Genomic DNA, 17,555 nt, shown 5'->3' on the forward strand with positions numbered 1-17,555 from the left:
CCTCTTTCTACGTCTTTGCCATTAAATCCCTTGAGCTTTTTCATAGTTCAATTAGTTATACGAATACTTCCAAAGAGAGTTCTCCCACACTGCCTTACAGCTCAAGATCCACAAAGGTAGCTACCACAAACTGTATACTCATATACAGAATGGTTTCAGTCTTAAAACTGAAGTCCTTTCTTTCTTTAAAGAATATAATTGCCTTCTGAAAAGTAAAAGGCCACAGGTACCTGAAACTACCCAAGTCATTCTAAAAATATTAACTTGATTCTAGCTTTTAATCAAAGGCACAGAAAAATTATTAACTCAGAATTACTGAAGAAAGTGCTTACCTTCAATCCTTTTTAAGGCCGACAGACAAGTATCCCGGCTTGGAAATTCAAATGGATTATTACAGGTCCGAATGGTGTCACATTCACATTTCCCATTGATTATGTTACAACCTGTTATAAGGTTTTCGTTGCATGGTTCAAATCCAAGGAGCTGATCATCGTCCCAGTTTTCATCTAAAATAAACAGGCAAATAAATTCACTATTGATTTCAGTTAAAGTATATAAATTCAGCTGCTTTAGGGTTGGGTACAATTTACTTCAAATTCAACATTGAGCTAAACAAGATAGTTTAGATTAATCTCTTATTTTTGAACCTATGGGATTTGCCAAATATCTTGCTTTGCAGCTGTTCTATTGCCCATTTTGCTATAGTTACTGGCATTGTTTACTTCCATCCGTATGAAAAACTATCATGTCTTGAGGAAAAGCATAGCCGTAGTACAAATGAGTGCTATTCTAACCAAAATAACTTCTGCAGATACTCGAAGTTATATTTATCATGGAAGTGAGAACATTGGAGAGAACCTGCAGCTGTTACACAAGTCAGAACTGAGTCAGAAAGAGGGCATAATTAAACACAGTTTAAAAATGCATCACAGAATTCACTCTAGAGAGATAACTTTTTACTACACAAGTGCTACAAGATGCCAGGTCTTTGATACTGTAATATGACCAAAAGTGAGTTTCCCAGCACTCCTGGAAGAGCATTATCACTCTAGTAGATCTGCTCAAACACATCATGCTCCTTGCTATCAAGTTGCAGGGGGATAGCCAGGCTAGAATGAGTCTGTTCAAATAATTCTGCTACTTTCGATTCAGTCCAGTAAACGTGTGCGGTTCCCATGTTCCCACTGTGCAAAGTTCCATTACTTCTCTGGTTAGAAGGACACATGCAACAAGATTTTTTCCCCCCTCCAGAAGAGAGAAGTCCAGTCTATCTAGAGTTCCACCACAACTGCAAGTTCCACACAGTCTCAGCTTCCTTAGATCAATTGCACAGACAGCAACATCCCACAGACTCCAACATTTAAGCAAGATACACGTTTTTATGCAGGATTGAATAAAATAAACCAGACATTACGTATTTTTTGCTATGGAGTGCCAGATCATTTTCCAACCTGGCCAGTTCACCAAATCAAGCACTACAAAACAGTCACAGAGATGCTCTGCAACTTTTACTAATGACAAAAAGAACAAAACTACTTTCCATCTTTACATTAGTCTATATTCCACAGCAGCTTTCACCTTGTGAAAGCATCTAGTAGTTCACCCCAGTTTTATATATCCTCAACATGCAAGTTTTCAATATGCATTCTGCTAAAAAAAAATATAAACCAAACAAAAAAAATTTCAAAACATTAAAACATCTTCCAGCTACAAAGTGTTGTTGCTGTTGCCCAGGTTTGTTTAAAAAAAAAAAAGAAAGAGATAGTGACTGAAGCAGGCAGTCTACAAACATTCCCTGCTTGTAAGATGCAGGGTTTCTAATGCTGAAGTAGGGTTACTCTGGAGAAGTAAATGAGGGAACAAAACCCTACAAGTACTGGCAAGACAACCCTTGCAGAGCCCCCCTCCATTGCTGAAGTAAGTGAGCTGCATAGTAGCAAGTGCACTCACAGACAGATGGGCTGCCACGTTTCCATGCAGAACACATCAGATCTCAACCACTGGTGCGCATGGAAAGCAGAGACCCAAATGCACTAAAGTCACCCAGCCCACAGGCACGCTGACCAGGCTGGCCATTTGGTTGACCCCAGGGCACAGCGTCCACCTCTGGACCAGGTGCTGAATGAACCCCAGGCACACAGTCAGCCACACGTACCGATCCTGCCAGCAATAACAGGGAGGGAGGTATTAATTCTTGTCACATCTGCATTTAGGCACTGTTCAAAAGGAACACGGGTCCTCGGTTGACTCATGTCCCCTCCCCAGTCAGTCCTACTGACAGGAAGAAACGAAGAAAGAAGAGTTATGAGGTTAACAGACTCATGAAGCAGCTCTTAGTCTGAGACACCCAACAAGCCTCACCTTGGAGAGAGCATCAGAAGCTGCTCTCCGGTACAGGAGGTCACAGCCAAACACAAACTGCTTTGTCAGCTGTCTGACACTGAAAAGCAGCCTAAAAATTGATAGCAAATAAGATGTGCACACTGACGCTGGCTGACGTGTAAATACTTTCCACTCATGGAAACATGCAGTGTATCAGTTAATCTGCAGTTTTTCCTGTTTGGGGGAATTAAAAAACAGCACCTGGAAAGAGCTTACCAGTTAAGGTAAGCCCAGTTTGTGACCTAGAGAGGCCACCTCTCACAGGTATGTTTCTTCCTCTGGAACCAGCTGCTTGTTTTCTGTCAGCAGAGCACCTTGCTGACAAGAACACCGAATAAACAACAAAGTCAATTTTAGATATGAAGAAGGGAGCCTCCATGGGAACCTCATGGGTGTTTTACTCCATAAAAATAGCAGAGGAAGAATAGTCATTAACCCCAGGAAGTAATTTATTTATTAAGTTGACCCATCATCCCATAGAGTAACTGTATCAATAAAAGTCAAAGGAAGTGGAGAAGTTCCTGAAGAGAAACTATTAACATTCTTTCAAGGGAAGATGCAGCTTCAGTAATTTTCAGGACACTTTCATGGTTAGGAGGCCATGCAAGTACAGTGAAAAAAAATCCCTGAGAATTTTGAGAACAATAATACATCCTGTTTTTGAGAAGCCGGAATACAGCCTGGACACTCTGTATGTTACAAATCACGGCGGTAACCCACGTAACAACAAGAACAAAAGTGGCAATAGCTGCGCTCTGAGACTCAGCGTGCCAAATTCCGTAGCCACAGGAACCACGGCTTGATCCTTAGCAGTCTTAAGAAACAGACAGGCTCCATTTGTTCGCAGAATCACTCCTTGTTTCTGATGCACAGGATCTCATCCCCTGCCCATCTGCAGCCCAGACCTAAAGAAGAGAACAGCCACCCTCACCTGTGGGGCTGGGCCATAGCCCTCAGCTCCTGGAGCTGCCCTCTCCCACCAAGCTCTGGAAACAAGCTCAGTGCAGATGGATGGGGCACACAGACCATGATGACAGCACGCTTTTTTCTTCTCCAGAGCTCCAGTTGACAGCATTTGTGAATTTTTTGCCCTACAGCATTTTGGCAGTGGACTTTTGAGGTTGACAGATCAGCAGAAGCTGCAAGCAGCAGGGCTTCTCTCACATAAGAGCTGCTTGTCCCATGTGAGGTTGAGGTGGGATCCACCTGAAGTGGAAAGCAGAGCCCTGCCTTACTCATGGATGAATACCTTTATGCAGACATACCACACACCCCAGTACTATCCACAGTACTACCTGCTTTCCGTTGCAAGAGTTTGACATCTTATCTGTCACCTCTCATGGATTTTCAGATGGGAGTGGAAAAGGACACATAGGAAGTGCTTGGCCCAGTACCCGGGTGTACCTAAGTCAATATCATACCCCTCAAAAGCAATCTCAGTAGTAATTAAGATGATGGAAGAGAAGAGAAATCCCTCGGGAATACTTGCAGACAGCTTGTCTGACATAATGAATCTTGAACCAAGGTATTTTTCAGTACTGCAAGTGAATACTAAAAAGTTGAATTCAAATAGGATTAATGCAAAACCAGCTCTAGCCCAGACATCTTTTACCGAACTGCTTTTCACACATGCTGGAAACATGATTCCCATCAATGAAGGAGCAAACATGTAATGAAAAGAAAGACAGTTTTAGTTTAGTAAATCTGGTGTGATTTTTAACACAGGCTTAAAGACTCCTTTTTCTAGTTGATTTTTAAAGGTCCCATTACATGATTCCTTGTTTACCAGCTAGAGTAAACCCTCACAAGTCACACTAATACAGGCAGAACAAAACTGCTTGGAATGAAAATGTGGAACCACATGAAAACACTTGCATGAGCTAGAAGGGATGAATCCAGTGTCTCACTTTGATTAAAACCTTTAGTTACTTGATGTGAAAGTATCTGATACTATTTGATGCAGACATATGGTGGTCCATCACAGCACGCTTCTTCCTTCACGGGTAACCAATATTTCAACTGATACAAAAATACATCTTGAACAGTCTAGCCACCATGATTCACATAACCTAGCCCCTATTTCCAAAGTCAGTGTGTCCTGCAGGCTACTCAAAGAAACCAAACCTGTACATGCTGATGATTTTAAATCCTGGGACAATTCATTAACAATTCTAGACTGCAGCACGCATTTTCCTGAATTCTGTTTAATCTCCTCTGCAGATTCCTTTTCATGTATACCTCTCAAAAATCTGGATTATATGAAACAAGAAACTAAGATACAACCATTTGTGAATGCTTTACTTCTCCATTTGGTTTAAGTCTCTAGCAGGTTTAACAAAACCCAAATGTAAGAATATAAGTGTTTCTCAAACCCCGATATGTATATTCGGTCCACTAGCTGACTTCTAAGACACACAAGAATAAAAAATAATAATAATAAAAAAACAAGTGTTTAACATTCTTGAATCTTTAGAAACAGTCCAGCTGAAAAGCAGCCCAAAAGTAAATGGTTGTTTTTCATCCAGACTGATCTTAGTTTAGCTGCAATTTCCACCACCTCATTCTGCTGGCATGGTCAGGTAGTGGCAAAAAAAAAAAAAAAAAAAAAAAAAAAAAAAAAAAAAAAAAAAAAGAGGAAGAGGCCAGTCTTTTAACAATCCTAAATTTACACTGGACTGCTGATATACAGCCACTCATCCATCTTTTACACACATGCCTAAAGGCAATTCAAAGGCCTGAAGCACTCTGATAATCACAGCTTGAAAGTCACTCTTTCAGGTCATTTCCATCTACATCTACACGTTCCTAATGCTTTCCAACTCATTCAGCAAGCTCTCTTTTCAGAGATTGTAGTTCTGTGTTTACTCAGACCAGAGTAAGTCTTGGACATAACACATCTTGAATTCTTTCAAATGTGCTCTCATAACATAAGGAAGCCATAGGAGGGGAGGAATCATTAACTCCAAACCTTTTTAATTTTCTTCCATCATTCTTATATTTGCTTCCTGCAAAGCAAACAACCTGAGTGCAGCTCTGGGTCGTTGAACTCCCAAGTCCTGTCTTAGTGTGCTTCTATAGCAGGAGGAGGATTAAGGCATTAACAAGTTGAGTAAGAGTAAGCAAGCAGCATTCCATGACTTCTTCCATGCCAAACCCTACATACAGGGGCTCACAGCACTGCAGCATAGCACCTGTTTGCAGAATACAGATTTATTCACAAGCATAAAGTGACTTTTTTTTCTCCTCCAAGACTGCCCTCATTCTTGAGGAGCTTGTAGACCTTAGGACTAGGAGCTGTAATCAGACAAATGTGGTGTGTAATCATGGTGCGTGATACAGATACAGCGCTCATATCTTGGTGTTGGTAGAAGATTCAGAAGGAAGTGTGTGAAAAAACACTTGAAAAAATTAAACTGTAAGGTCATAAAGTTCAAGTGAATCAGTAGCTAGAATATACTGCTCAGTCTAACACATCTGTTTCCAGAAATATGCAACTACTAACTTGGGGCCTTATTTCTAAGGTACACAGTAGCTCACTATAGCTGCACTCATTGTCCCCATGTGAGGAAGACCATCTGAAAACTGCTGCAATTAGAAGTATAAGGAAAGACCCTTTTACAGCCTCCTTCCTCATTCCCTTAATGTTTGATTTCCCTCCCTTCAAGTTTCAATTACTTCTGGCTGTCACAGAATCTTCTCGTTCATTCTCTGCCTTCTCTTCCTTTCTGGACATTTACTGAATGTTAGCTATTATTTAGAAAGCCATATACCATTCTCCTTTACAGCTTACTAAGATAATGCACCACCTCAGAACAGCAAGCAACACACTAGAATGGTCACTAAAGCAGCACTGTTGAGAACTCAAAAACATTATATTTGCAATAATCCTAAGTTACAATCAGAGAGGTGTAGGGCACTACATATATCGAGTGAACTCACATTCTTTACATTTAACCACAGCATGTTACTCAACTATTTCTGCCTTTTTAAAGCACAACAGGTAAGTTCTTAAAACACTGAAAGAAGAAAGACCATCAGACACATTGCCAATCTGAAAATGAAAGTCTGAGTCACATCTTACAGACTTCTTGTATCCTTTTAAGACCTGCATTTGAAAGAGGAGAGAGAACACATTTCATAGTGACACAGAAGTGATCCTTCCTGAGACATCAACTGTCCCCTGGGAACAGGAGGGGGAACTTGCCAAAAGCTTCTCTGTCAAATCAGATCCAAGTTATGAGCCCCCATCACTCCAGTGCACTGTTACACAGAAGTATTTGCAATCAGTGGTATTCATTAGGATGGTATGAGGCTCTGAAAGCATTCTACAGATTTTCTAGAATAAAATAAAAAAAAGGAAATACTTCTTGCCAGTAGGCTTTGGCTTCACTTTGAACAGGAAAAAAGAACGATGGAAAGGAAATTCATGTTTTGGAGGAGCTGAACAATAGAAATGACTAATCACCACTAAAGAATGCTTGAAACCCAGCCCCAGACCTTGAAAAGCAGCAGAAGGAAAGGCTAGCCTTGAAGTGAATTTGTGCTTATGTACTGGCGGCAGTCCTCTCCCATCTCGCAACTTATTCCTTCAATGAAATCATGAGTCAGAGACCACAGTCGACACCGTTCTGTGGTAAGACACAGCTAACAGTTTTATGATAAAGCAGTTTTTCCACCTTTTAGAAGGGCCCACTTTTCAAGATCAAATCTTCCTGTGGAATGTGTGTTAGCACAAAAGGGCTTTGTAGGTTCCCGATAAAACTTCTGGCCAAAGCTAGAGAAAGAAACCATACCACAACATTCAGATAGTTCAGGAACACCATACACATAAGGCTTGTCTCAAGTGTGAGTGCTTGCTTTATCCTGTTCGAATTAGAACTTGTATCTCAAGCGATCAAATCCCCAGTACAGTGAAAAAGATTTTCACTGCAGCAGCTCTCCACGTGTCTCAAGGCAGTTATTTCATCCTGAAGAATGCAGAAAGTATTTACGCAAACCAGCTTTCCACTCAGTTATCAGAAACTCCACAGAAGCCATGAGGAAAGCAGAGAAACAAATGGAAGTGTTAAGTAAAGCATAAGACTTGGCCAACTATTTTAGTTTCTAAATTTTTCCCTTGTCCGTAGTGCCTACAGTGTTTAAGTCCTCCAGGTACCTCGTGCTTTAAAAAGAAAAGCAAAAAAAAAAAAAAAAAAAGAAACACAGACCTTCACTATTTGTGCTTCCCCCCAAAAAAGGACTGCATTATATTTCCATCAGCTTCTGCCCCAAAGATGTCCTGAAATGATGAAGAATTAAAGCTGTGAGATTTGACTCCTAGACATTTATGTACCTGAAAAAGAGACTTGCAATTTATTTTAGTCTTATGGACAGAACTACAACTTGTTTGTAAACAGTTGACTGAAAAACACTACACAGTGTACCAGGGCTTAATCTGTCAGCCAGAGCCTCTGCCAGTACTCCTCTGATTAGAATGAGCACGGACAGCAGTGTTTAAGCTGTCCTAGCAGATTTTTCCTTTAGCTCTAGAAAACAACTGAAAAAATAATATATTGGTAAAGGCACAGGAAAGGGCCAAACCTTTATGTCCATTTTCCAAAGGAGGTTGAAGTTCCAATGTTTTTCAAGTTGCACACCTTGCCCATACATTTTGGAAGCCGGCACGAGCAGCCATATGCTGTGACTTCATTGCAAACAAGCAGCTAACCGGCAGTTTGCTGACACTGCTCTTCAGAAGCAAAGCAGACAACTGTAGGAAAAATTTTCCCTAAGAGAAATTCTGGAACAGTGCTATGCATAAAGCAGCCTGTGCTCAGCAGAGTCCACGATATTAGAAGCAAGTTGATATTCCAAGCCTTTTGCCACTTTTGCCCCCAGTTTTTAACACAGCATCACTGAGCACCAGAATTACATAATTTTTCACAGGAATTACAAGAGTGAGAAGCTTGCATCCAATTACTTAGTCACAGAAGACTACAAAAGAACTCTGAATATCCTTGATTTAGAGTTAGCATCAAAAGGTTGTGTTTTTTTTGTTTGTTTTTCTAAATACCAATTTAGAGATAGACATCAGCTAGACTCTTCATACTATCAAAGCAGCACATTTTACGTTAGCACACGTAACACCATCAGGATAATTATTAGGACAGCAGGTTGACCACGAGCCAGCAACATGCCCTTGCGGCAAAGAAGGGCAACGGTATCCTGGGCTGCATGAGGAAGAGAGCTGCCAGCAGGCTGAGGGAGGGGATCTTTCCCTTCTGCTCAGCGCTGGTGAGGCAGCACCAGGACTACTATGCTCCCTCAAGTAGCCAGGCTCTTTTCAGTAGTACCCAGGGACAGTACGAGAGGCAATGGGCACACACTGGAGCACAGGAGGTGCCATCTAAACACCAGGAAACACTTCTCTACCGTGCAGGTGACAGAGCACTGGCATGGGTTGCCCAAGGAGGCTGTGGAATCTCCCTCCTTGGGGATCTTCAAAAACCACCTGGACATGGTCCTGGGCAACCTGCTCTAGGTGGCCCTGCTTGAGCAGGGGGTCCTGAGCTCCCCTCCAACCTCAGCCATTCAGTGACACCCAGCTTTTTATCAACAGCTTATCAGAGAGCGAAAAACACCTCTACATGCGTACATCCATCCTTCCTGGAAGGAGATGCAGACAAAAACAAAAGCCCGAAGAGAAGAGAACATATGCTGTAGTACAACTTTTAAGTTTAATTTGTTTCAAGAACAAGTGATCCAACAGATCATGCACTCTCAGATTCAGAAACACTACACTTGATAATTAAAAAAGAACTATTAAAAATTCCATCAGTGCCAAGGTAGCCAGCAATACAAAGACGTAAAATTTCAGAAGTTAGTGACAACATGGGAATGGGTGCATGCCTGTGAGCCAGTGCTTTTCTTCCTGTCCCCAACCCTATGCTTTCCTGTTTGTTTTCTGACTGTAAGATCTACACCCTCATGACCTACATGGTGTTAACATGATCTGCAGATTCAGAAGTACTCAACATAACCAGCGAAAGCTGCTGGAGACTGAATATTGCCTCTGGTAAAGGCGTGAACTGCTTCCATTCATCTTAATACATTACTAAAGGCTTGCATCCTCCAAACATGGCAAAACTAGTCTGTTTAGGTAATTCCCTCAGGGACCATCTTTTAATCACCCGTATGCTTATGTGGAATTTAATCTAGATAGCCTTTATACAAAGTTATCTTCACATCTTAGTTTATATTGGTAAGTTTCTCCATACACACAAGCTTTCTGTCAGTATTAGTCATTTTCCAGATTATATATACATATATACCAAAAGACAGAGTTAAAATGTAATTCAGCCGGGCTGTACTATTGCTGTCACATGACATCTTGGGCAAAACTGTGAACTCACCATTACCATGTTCATGTTCTCTGTGGATTAGACAGATTCTCAAATGAAAGCAGTTTGCAAGTCACGAGACATTTAATAGGTCATTTCTACAAAGCGTTTAATCCATTAAAACAGAGAAACATGTGGTCCTTCCTGCAAGATGCTATAAACTTTATTCATGGAGATCAGGAATACTTGGGGGAGGGAGGGGATGGCGGGCAAGGAAAGGATGGGAAGAGGCAGGCATTTTGGAACCATATTAATGGGGTAATTACTGCAAAATATGCCTGTCAGTCAAATGGCATTTTGGTTGACTAAATGTTATGAGCGAAGTTAAATTATAAGAGTGTTCTTGCATCAGCTACAGGGTACTTAAAGCAGCAAACATGCCTAGGGGTACAGAAATTACAAGTAATCATTCTACTAGCTCCGGCCAAACTATCTAGCAAGTTTGGAGGTAGTTTTTTTAAAAATAGTCTTTATAAGAAGAATGATTTGGGAGAAGCTGAAAAATAACCATCTTCTAAGGACAAAAAATGTTAATAACCAGAGGATGCTTGAAGTAGGGTCAAGTGAGATGAAATGGCTTCAAAAAATAAAAAAAGAGCATTCCTCCCAGCAGAAGTTAAGAGGTTTAGCCATTCAGCCTATCCACAGAAAGATTTCTAGTTTTAAACTAACTGTGCTGATACAAAACAGCAGAAGTCTGCCAATTCCTGTATCAATATCCTTCCCCATATCAGTTGGGCTTTTCCATTTCATTTTTGTTGAAGTACAGAAACCAAGCAATTCCTAAAATTGAAACACGATGCTCAGAAACAGAGAGGAAACTATTTCCAAGTCAGAAAAGCACCTGACCTGATTCAAATTCCATGACATACTCGGTGTTACATGTTCTTATTGATGTTGAGATTTCAGTGTAGACACAAACCAGCGTAGAAACAGCTTGTAAGTTACCCAGTCTTTATATAAGAAGTCAGCATGTGCCTACATAAGCTTTTTCTGGGGACTGAGGAGAGGGGACTGTTAAATATGGCTAAGACTGGCACTTCAGAAGCTGAATACCCACCATCAAAGAACTACTGCTAATTCCAGCTACGTATGTTCAATAATTTTTATTATAATTTCTTCAATACCATGAATAATTTAAGTGTCATTCTCCCCCCCACCAGCGTCTGGGTTACTGACAGCCTTTGAACCTTGTGTTTTGGTTGCTTTCATGCCAACAAGCATCCCATGCACCACTTATTAAGTGCCCAGTTAGATCTGTTTTGACACAAAGTTAGTGGAAGAAGTTCTCTGCAGGCACAGGAACATCAAAACTATATGGGTATTTCCCCAGCCGTTCACTGTGTAACAAAGTTAAACAACAACAACAACAAAAAGTTAAGAAACCTGGGCAACACTGTTTCAATCAAATGTATATAAACAACCAGGGTACTCATATACAACTTCTAAGTTACCCAAACTTCAGTAACTTGTACTCAAAGCAAACAGTCACTTGATGTTTAGAGGTCTGGACCACACCACAAGAAGCCAAGCATGTTGTATGGAAGTCATATGGATACAGAGTATTATGTTCTGGGCTGTGTCTCCACTGCCCCATTAGATACAGAGCATAAGGCTGAAAACAAGGTTCTCCCAAGGGAACCAGCTACAGAAGTTACTTGTAACAGCCCTCCTAGGGTTAGAAATATTAGCAAGTCGCTCTTACTGGACAAAAACAGAGGCAGAACTCCATTTGCATTTGTGAAACTAATGATCGAATAAGAGAAGCTTAGCTCCCCTTCCCCCCGTTTTGGGATAAAACAAAAACACCAACTAAAGAAGAAACATTTTCAAGACTCTGTATCTTCTCATCAGCTTCTCATTACCTATAATTCTCTATCACAAGTTTCTAGGGGAGGAAACTGTAGTCCACAGTAAGCTTAAATGTGAGGGGCGCAGAAGACACCCAAGCTCCCCGCTTCTCCCAGCAAGGGATCAAATGGACAATAATGCTCCCAAAGAGCTGCAGATACATGAAAAAGACCAGGACGAGGCACAGGAGGGCAAATGTCTACCATCTTCCTAGGGGAAGACCCTGCATACTTCTGAATGCTTGCCTAAAATCAGTGACAGCAGCTTCCGAACCCCTGCTCAGAAGCTATGCACTATGCAGCCAAGCCTCAAGTATTTGCAACAAGCCTTAAATTGCCTACAGTAGCAAAAAGAAAACAGCAGTAACTGAACACACCCCCAAACTAAAACAAACAAGCCCTCTCTGCTCCATGCTATCAGTAAGCTACTGGAACAAATATGGTTTACAACAGATACCTAGAGGCTAGCTCGTATGGAAGTATGGTCTTAAAGGGAACATAAGAACACAGTAAAACTAGCAGTTTTGTTAACTTCTCATTTCAAGTGTATCATAAAAACTTAAGCCATGCTTTTATTACACAGTTAAAAATAAAGTAATTCCAGCTCATTTTCAGTGTTATTTCATACGCTGCTGTTATGCCTTAAAGCAGCTTAGCAAAGCAATCAAGGCCTCTTCATCCAAGAGCACCAGAAACTGAGGAAGTGTCAAAACAGAGATGAGAAAAGAGTCATCATGAGAAATGCCTTCAAAACCAACCTCCTACATCAGAGATTTTCCAAGGCCTTCCTATTCCCCAGAAAGAAGGAGCTCTGCACAGCCAGACAACTGCTGAAGCCAGGGCCAAGGACCTCCCAGGGAACTCTTGGCTAATTAGGAGGTGGCTCCAGGTCCACCCCCAAAAGCAGACAGCAAGACTGGTCCCTGCTTTGAGCTCACAGTTTCTCAGTGCTAAGAGCATTTGGCTCTTAGCCGGCTCTATGCTCTCAACACCTCATCGATCCAATCCAACAGCTCCCCTGCAAAGTCGAAAGAGGCTGGAGGTGTTCAAAGTCTCTCAAGGTTGCTTTCAGAAGAAGTACACAGCCGTGCCTGGAAAAACTGACCTAAGAGTTATCCTTTACCAAGAATACAACTACAGAAGTGTAAAATAAATGCCGGAAGGGCATCTATAGACATCATGATAATGCCACAAATTAAGCCGTAGAACTGCATGAAGGCCTGAACAGTTAACATGGGAAGGTGACTAGGGAATTTCTCCAGGCTTTAGATGGGTGAAGAAAAGAACCTAGAAATAGTAACAGATTTCACCAGTAAGTGATGATTTAAAAAAAAGAAAAAAAAAAAAAAGAAAATCAACTACTTCTAGTTTCAGAAACAGTGGCCATCAGTGACAGGTTCCATGGAAACTTCTCCATCAGGCATCATAGAGCTCCCTTAAGAATGTTAAGGCACTCGTCATATTTCATACTAATACCAAATTAACATGCAAATATTTTTACCTGGTGTAATTACAGCTTCGAGTTTTCTGTAGCCAAATATGCATTGATATGCTAAACTAAGCCAGAGCATCACACTCAAGATTAAAAATTAAAAAGAAATGCTTATAACTGTAGCCAGTAGGGGTCATTTCAGTGTAAAAAATTGCAGTGAAAGAGAAGGCTAGAGACGGGAAGGAGTAAAACCCATCAGTTTCTACTCACACAGTTCTGCAAATCACTTCCATTTCCTCCTCCCTGAACTGGGGTAGGTAGCACAGGGCTTACACTCCCAAAAGACAGGATTAAAAAAATCTGCTTAGAAAAACACTGCTTAGTATTATTGATACATCAGATATCACCAGCCCATTCTGTTTCACATGTGCATGTAAAGTGCACAACTGTCAATTGGTCACACAATTGGTCACACCAATTAAAAACACAGAGCTAATCAACCTTATTTCAGTGAAGGGAGGTAGTACATTAAGTCTCATTTTTCTTTCCCCCCTTGCTGTCAAGCCTCATACACAATACACGCCATAAAGAGCAACACAATTGTTTTTATTGCTTGGAAAGAGGCAGTTTCCTGACAATTCACTAATAGGTATTCCAGTACTATTTATTAGGCTGACAGTTTAGCTCAGTTGCTTTTCATTTACGAGAATGAAAATTAAATAGATAAGTTATCTCTCCGACTATTCCTATAGGGACAGCTGGAACTAGTTTCTAACCACAACACTAATTGAAACGCAGTCTTGCCAACAAATGCTTCATACTATTTTCAACAGTAGATGGGACGTGTTACGAGTTGAACTACAGCAACGTACAGATTGCATCACTTCAAAGGAATGAAATACTCCTAAACTGCCAGAGACGACCGTACTGCGATACAGTAAGGGAGCTGGAACATTGAGACGTTTAATGACTGTAAGCTTTCATTTCCTTTAACCAAGGGAGGGAAAAAAACAAACCATTTAAGACAGTCTTTTGCTTAAAAACATGCGAAAAGAGAAACTCATCCAAAACAAGGTAGGTTTTTCGAAGAACCTTTTCTCTATATACCTGAACTTTTCTTTTAAAGATAACTTTACCAACACATTAGAAAAAAGTCTACAGAAACATACACAATCAGCCTCACGGACTCAACGAAGGTCTTCAAAGCAGTTCAGAGCCATTTTTAATTCTTTAACGGAGCTTTTAACCCTGAAGCCAGCCCTACCTAAGCGACAGCTACAGATGGGATACCCTGACTTGATGCGATTCACTCGTGAGCAAAGTGAACGGAGTTTCAAATAATAACCTGTGCCAGAATAAAGGTCAGATGCCCACTAAAAAGGATCAGTTTTAGTTCTCTCAAAACAGTGTATCATTTTAAATGCAAGTTTTTGGACAGATGCTGCCTCAACAGCTTTCTGGACTTTCTACTGCCCTCTACCCGCTGAGAGGAGCAAGCCTTGCTCTTATTTTCCAGAATTGTCGAAGCTCGGACTCTAAGTCTCACATACATTTATACATATCCCAAACTACTGGTTATTTGTAATCTCTTTACAGCGCCATGTTTTCCCTCGACTTGGGGGAAGAGAGAGCTGGAGGGACAGGGCAAAACAAGGGAGACTAAAAGACTTCTCTTTGGCCTTTTGTAAAAAAGCATAAAGAAGAAAATTTAAGCTCTCCAATAGACACACAATTTGAAGAGGGGGTGCGAGCAAACTTCTCTCGTGCCCTGTGCTAGCTCATCACCTCGCAAGCAGCGGGAGAGCAGCCGGGGGGACTTGGGGAAGAGTTGGGGCCTGGGGATCCCTCTTGCTGTGGGAGCAGGGAAAAGCCAGCCTGCCTTATCGTGCACCCAGCATGTGCGGGCGGGCAGATATTAAGTGACAGGAACAGGAAGGAAAACTTCACAACAGATGATCAGCCTTTGTGTTTCCTTACAGAGGAGGAATCCGGAACAGACATCATGCGTGTAGCACTGACCTCCCCTGATCTCAATCTGGCAAGCCGCTGCCAGGTCCTCTCTTACCGAGCAACCCGAGCAGGGGATCAGTAGCTGGCCGGCTTGACGCAAGCTACCGAGCTACTAAGGAAGGGATGAAACTGGGAGCGCCCGACGTTAGCTTAAGCTACCAAAACTGAAGGGTAAAAAAAACTTTTCAGCAGTCTGCCGGGCAGAAGGGCCCGAAAGCCGCACTGGCGGCGGGGGGCGGGCAGAGCAAAGCAAAGAAGGAGCGGAGCAGGAGCCGAGCGGGGCGGCCCCGGGCTCCCCACCTCGGGCGGAGCGGGGCGGCCCCGCCTCGGGTCCCGCCGCCGGGGGTCGGGTTCTCGGAGGACCCGGGGCCCGGAGGGAGGAGGGCTGGGGGGGGGGGGGGGGGGTCTCCGTCCGCCTCTCACCTTCGCAGACGCCCACTTCGTACTCGGTGATGGAGTCGCCGTTGAGCGGCGGGCGGATGACACAGCGCAGCCCCCGGTCGCAGGCGCCGTGCAGCCCGTAGACGCCCCCGCAGCTCTCGTTGCGCTGCCGGGCGCACATGAAGCAGCAGCCGCAGATGCCCAGGACGATGCTGCCGGGGCAGCTCTTGGGCTCTTCGCACTTGGACTCGTCGCAGGGCAGGCAGACGAGCGCCCGCGTCCCCGACTCGCCCAGCAGCAGCGCCAGCAGCAGCAGCCACCCCGCCGCCGCCAGGTGCCAGCCGCCGCCACCTCCGCCGTCTCCGCCCGGGCGCCTCCTCCCCGCCGAGACCGCTGCCAGGTACATCCCGGCGCCGGGGGGAGCCCCGCCGGAGCCCCCGCGCCGGGCGGCGGACCCGAGCGTGCCGCGGCTCCTTCCCGCCGCCCCCGCCCGCGGCCCCCCGAGGAAAGTTTCCTCGCTCGGCGGCGGCCGCTTCAGCCAAACTTCTGCGCCGGGCGGCGGCGGCGGCGGCTCCGCCCGCTGCCCCCTCCGGGAAGCGGCGTCCGTCGGTCCGGCCGTCCCGCGGCTCCCGGCCCCGGCGGTCCCGTCCAAGGCCAGTGAGCGGCAGGCGGCCGCGAGCCCCTGGGCGCGGCGACGGCTGCTGGTGCGGTGCTGCGCCGCGCTGCGCCCCGCCGAGCTCCGCCGCGCTCCCCGCGCTGCGCCCCGCTCGCTGCCCGAGCCCCGACTCGCCTCCTGCCTGCGACTCGCCCCGCTCCGAGTGCGCCCTCTGCCCTTCCCCCATTGGGCGGCGATCGCCCTCTCCCCGCCTCCGATGCCCCTCCGCGCCTTCCCATTGGCTAGCTCCCCGGCGGGCCCCGCCCTCCCTCCTCCTCCTCCTCCTCCTCTCCCCCCAGCTCCCGGGGCTGGGGAGCGACGCAGCCGAGGCGGGCGGCGGCAGCAGCCTGGGCCCCACGGCGGCCGCCGCCTCCCCCAGTCCCGTCCCGCCCCTCCCCTCCCCCGCCCGGGGCTCCGAGCGGGGCGAGGCGGGGGGGCAGGACCCCGGGGGGACCCCGTGGGCGGAGAGGGGCCCCGCGCCCCTCCTCCTCCTCCTCCTCCTCCTCCTCCTCCTCCTCCTCTCCCTTCTCCCCGTGAGGGGTGCGGGACGGGGAGCCCCCCGCGCACCGTCCCGTCCCTTCCCGTCCCGTCCCCGCAGCGCCGGGGCTCTGCGGGCCGCTCCCCGCTGCCCTTCGCACGGCGGCCGCGTCCCGGGCTCCCCGCGGCCGGCGGCGCCCCCGCAGGGCCAGCAGGCGGCGGCGCTCCGTGCCCCGCCGCACGCAGGGAGCTGCTGCTGCCCAGAGGCTGCCCCCGCCGCAGCCCGGCGGCTCCGGGAAGGAAGGGCAGGCTCTCCGCGGCGGCCCGGGGGGCCTGAGGGCTGTGCGGGAGGCTTACTCCGCCGCCACAGCGTCACGGAGTTGGGGGGATGGAGGGAACGAAGCGGTTCGCTCGGCAGGTGGGGTGAGGGCAGCTGCGCAACGCCGGGCCCGGGGAGCCGTCGGTTGCCCGCAGCGGTGCCAACGCTGAGGGAAATTTTAGGAGGGAGGCTCTGGAAACTTAATCTAGGTGATTAAGGAGGGTGCCAGGGTATGGCTTGCACGGCTCCTCCAAACGCCCGCTTTCTGAGAAAGAGCCAGTTATGGTGTCGACGGGAGATCTGCGTGAGGGCAAGGCAAAAGGCAACTTGCTGCCAGCAACAGGAGGAGCGCTACAGTAAAGCTTTGTCAGCAACGGTGTATCTTTTTGCTGTGGAAAAAGCCCTGTAAATCGCCCTCATGCATTCCTGCCGAAGTGTCTCCTTGTAGCAAAGGTTCCCTGTCACCATCATAGGCCCATCTCTAATGGAAACAGTGCAGCTGTGTAACCTGACGGTGAAAAATAAAGCATTTTCTCTATTAAAAATAATCACGTCTTCATCATATCAGACTGGCTGACTGTATTCGGATCCATTCAGAATTTAAACTAAGTTTTTAAAGTTTATTTTTCAAGAACTACAAATGTTTTAATTCGCCCCAGTAGCTTGCAAG

At 45.3% G+C, this 17,555-nt stretch overlaps 1 protein-coding gene and 1 long non-coding RNA gene across 4 annotated transcripts in view; one reads left to right on the forward strand and one right to left on the reverse strand.

Annotated features, from left to right (window-relative positions):
* CRIM1 (cysteine rich transmembrane BMP regulator 1) overlaps positions 1–16,333 on the reverse strand; it is a 181,400-nt gene extending 165,067 nt beyond the window's left edge. Inside the window, exons 1-2 of one of the 2 annotated variants that reach the window (XM_080583957.1) lie at positions 15,477–16,333; positions 333–506 (exon numbers count right to left, since the gene is read on the reverse strand). In XM_080583957.1, the coding sequence (XP_080440083.1) occupies positions 333–506; positions 15,477–15,840 (538 nt within the window). In that variant the 5' untranslated portion in view covers positions 15,841–16,333. The remainder of the gene's footprint in view (positions 1–332; positions 507–15,476) is intronic. The other variant, XM_080583956.1, reaches the window with a different exon arrangement.
* The window catches only part of LOC308191514, a 36,827-nt gene continuing 19,790 nt past the window's right edge, over positions 519–17,555 (forward strand). For both annotated transcript variants that reach the window (XR_013948087.1, XR_013948088.1), the window contains exon 1: positions 519–15,224. This is a non-coding gene — a long non-coding RNA (uncharacterized lncRNA). The remainder of the gene's footprint in view (positions 15,225–17,555) is intronic.

Source organism: Anser brachyrhynchus (assembly GCF_964034855.1).
Source record: "Anser brachyrhynchus genome assembly, chromosome: 3".
NCBI lineage: Eukaryota > Metazoa > Chordata > Aves > Anseriformes > Anatidae > Anser > Anser brachyrhynchus.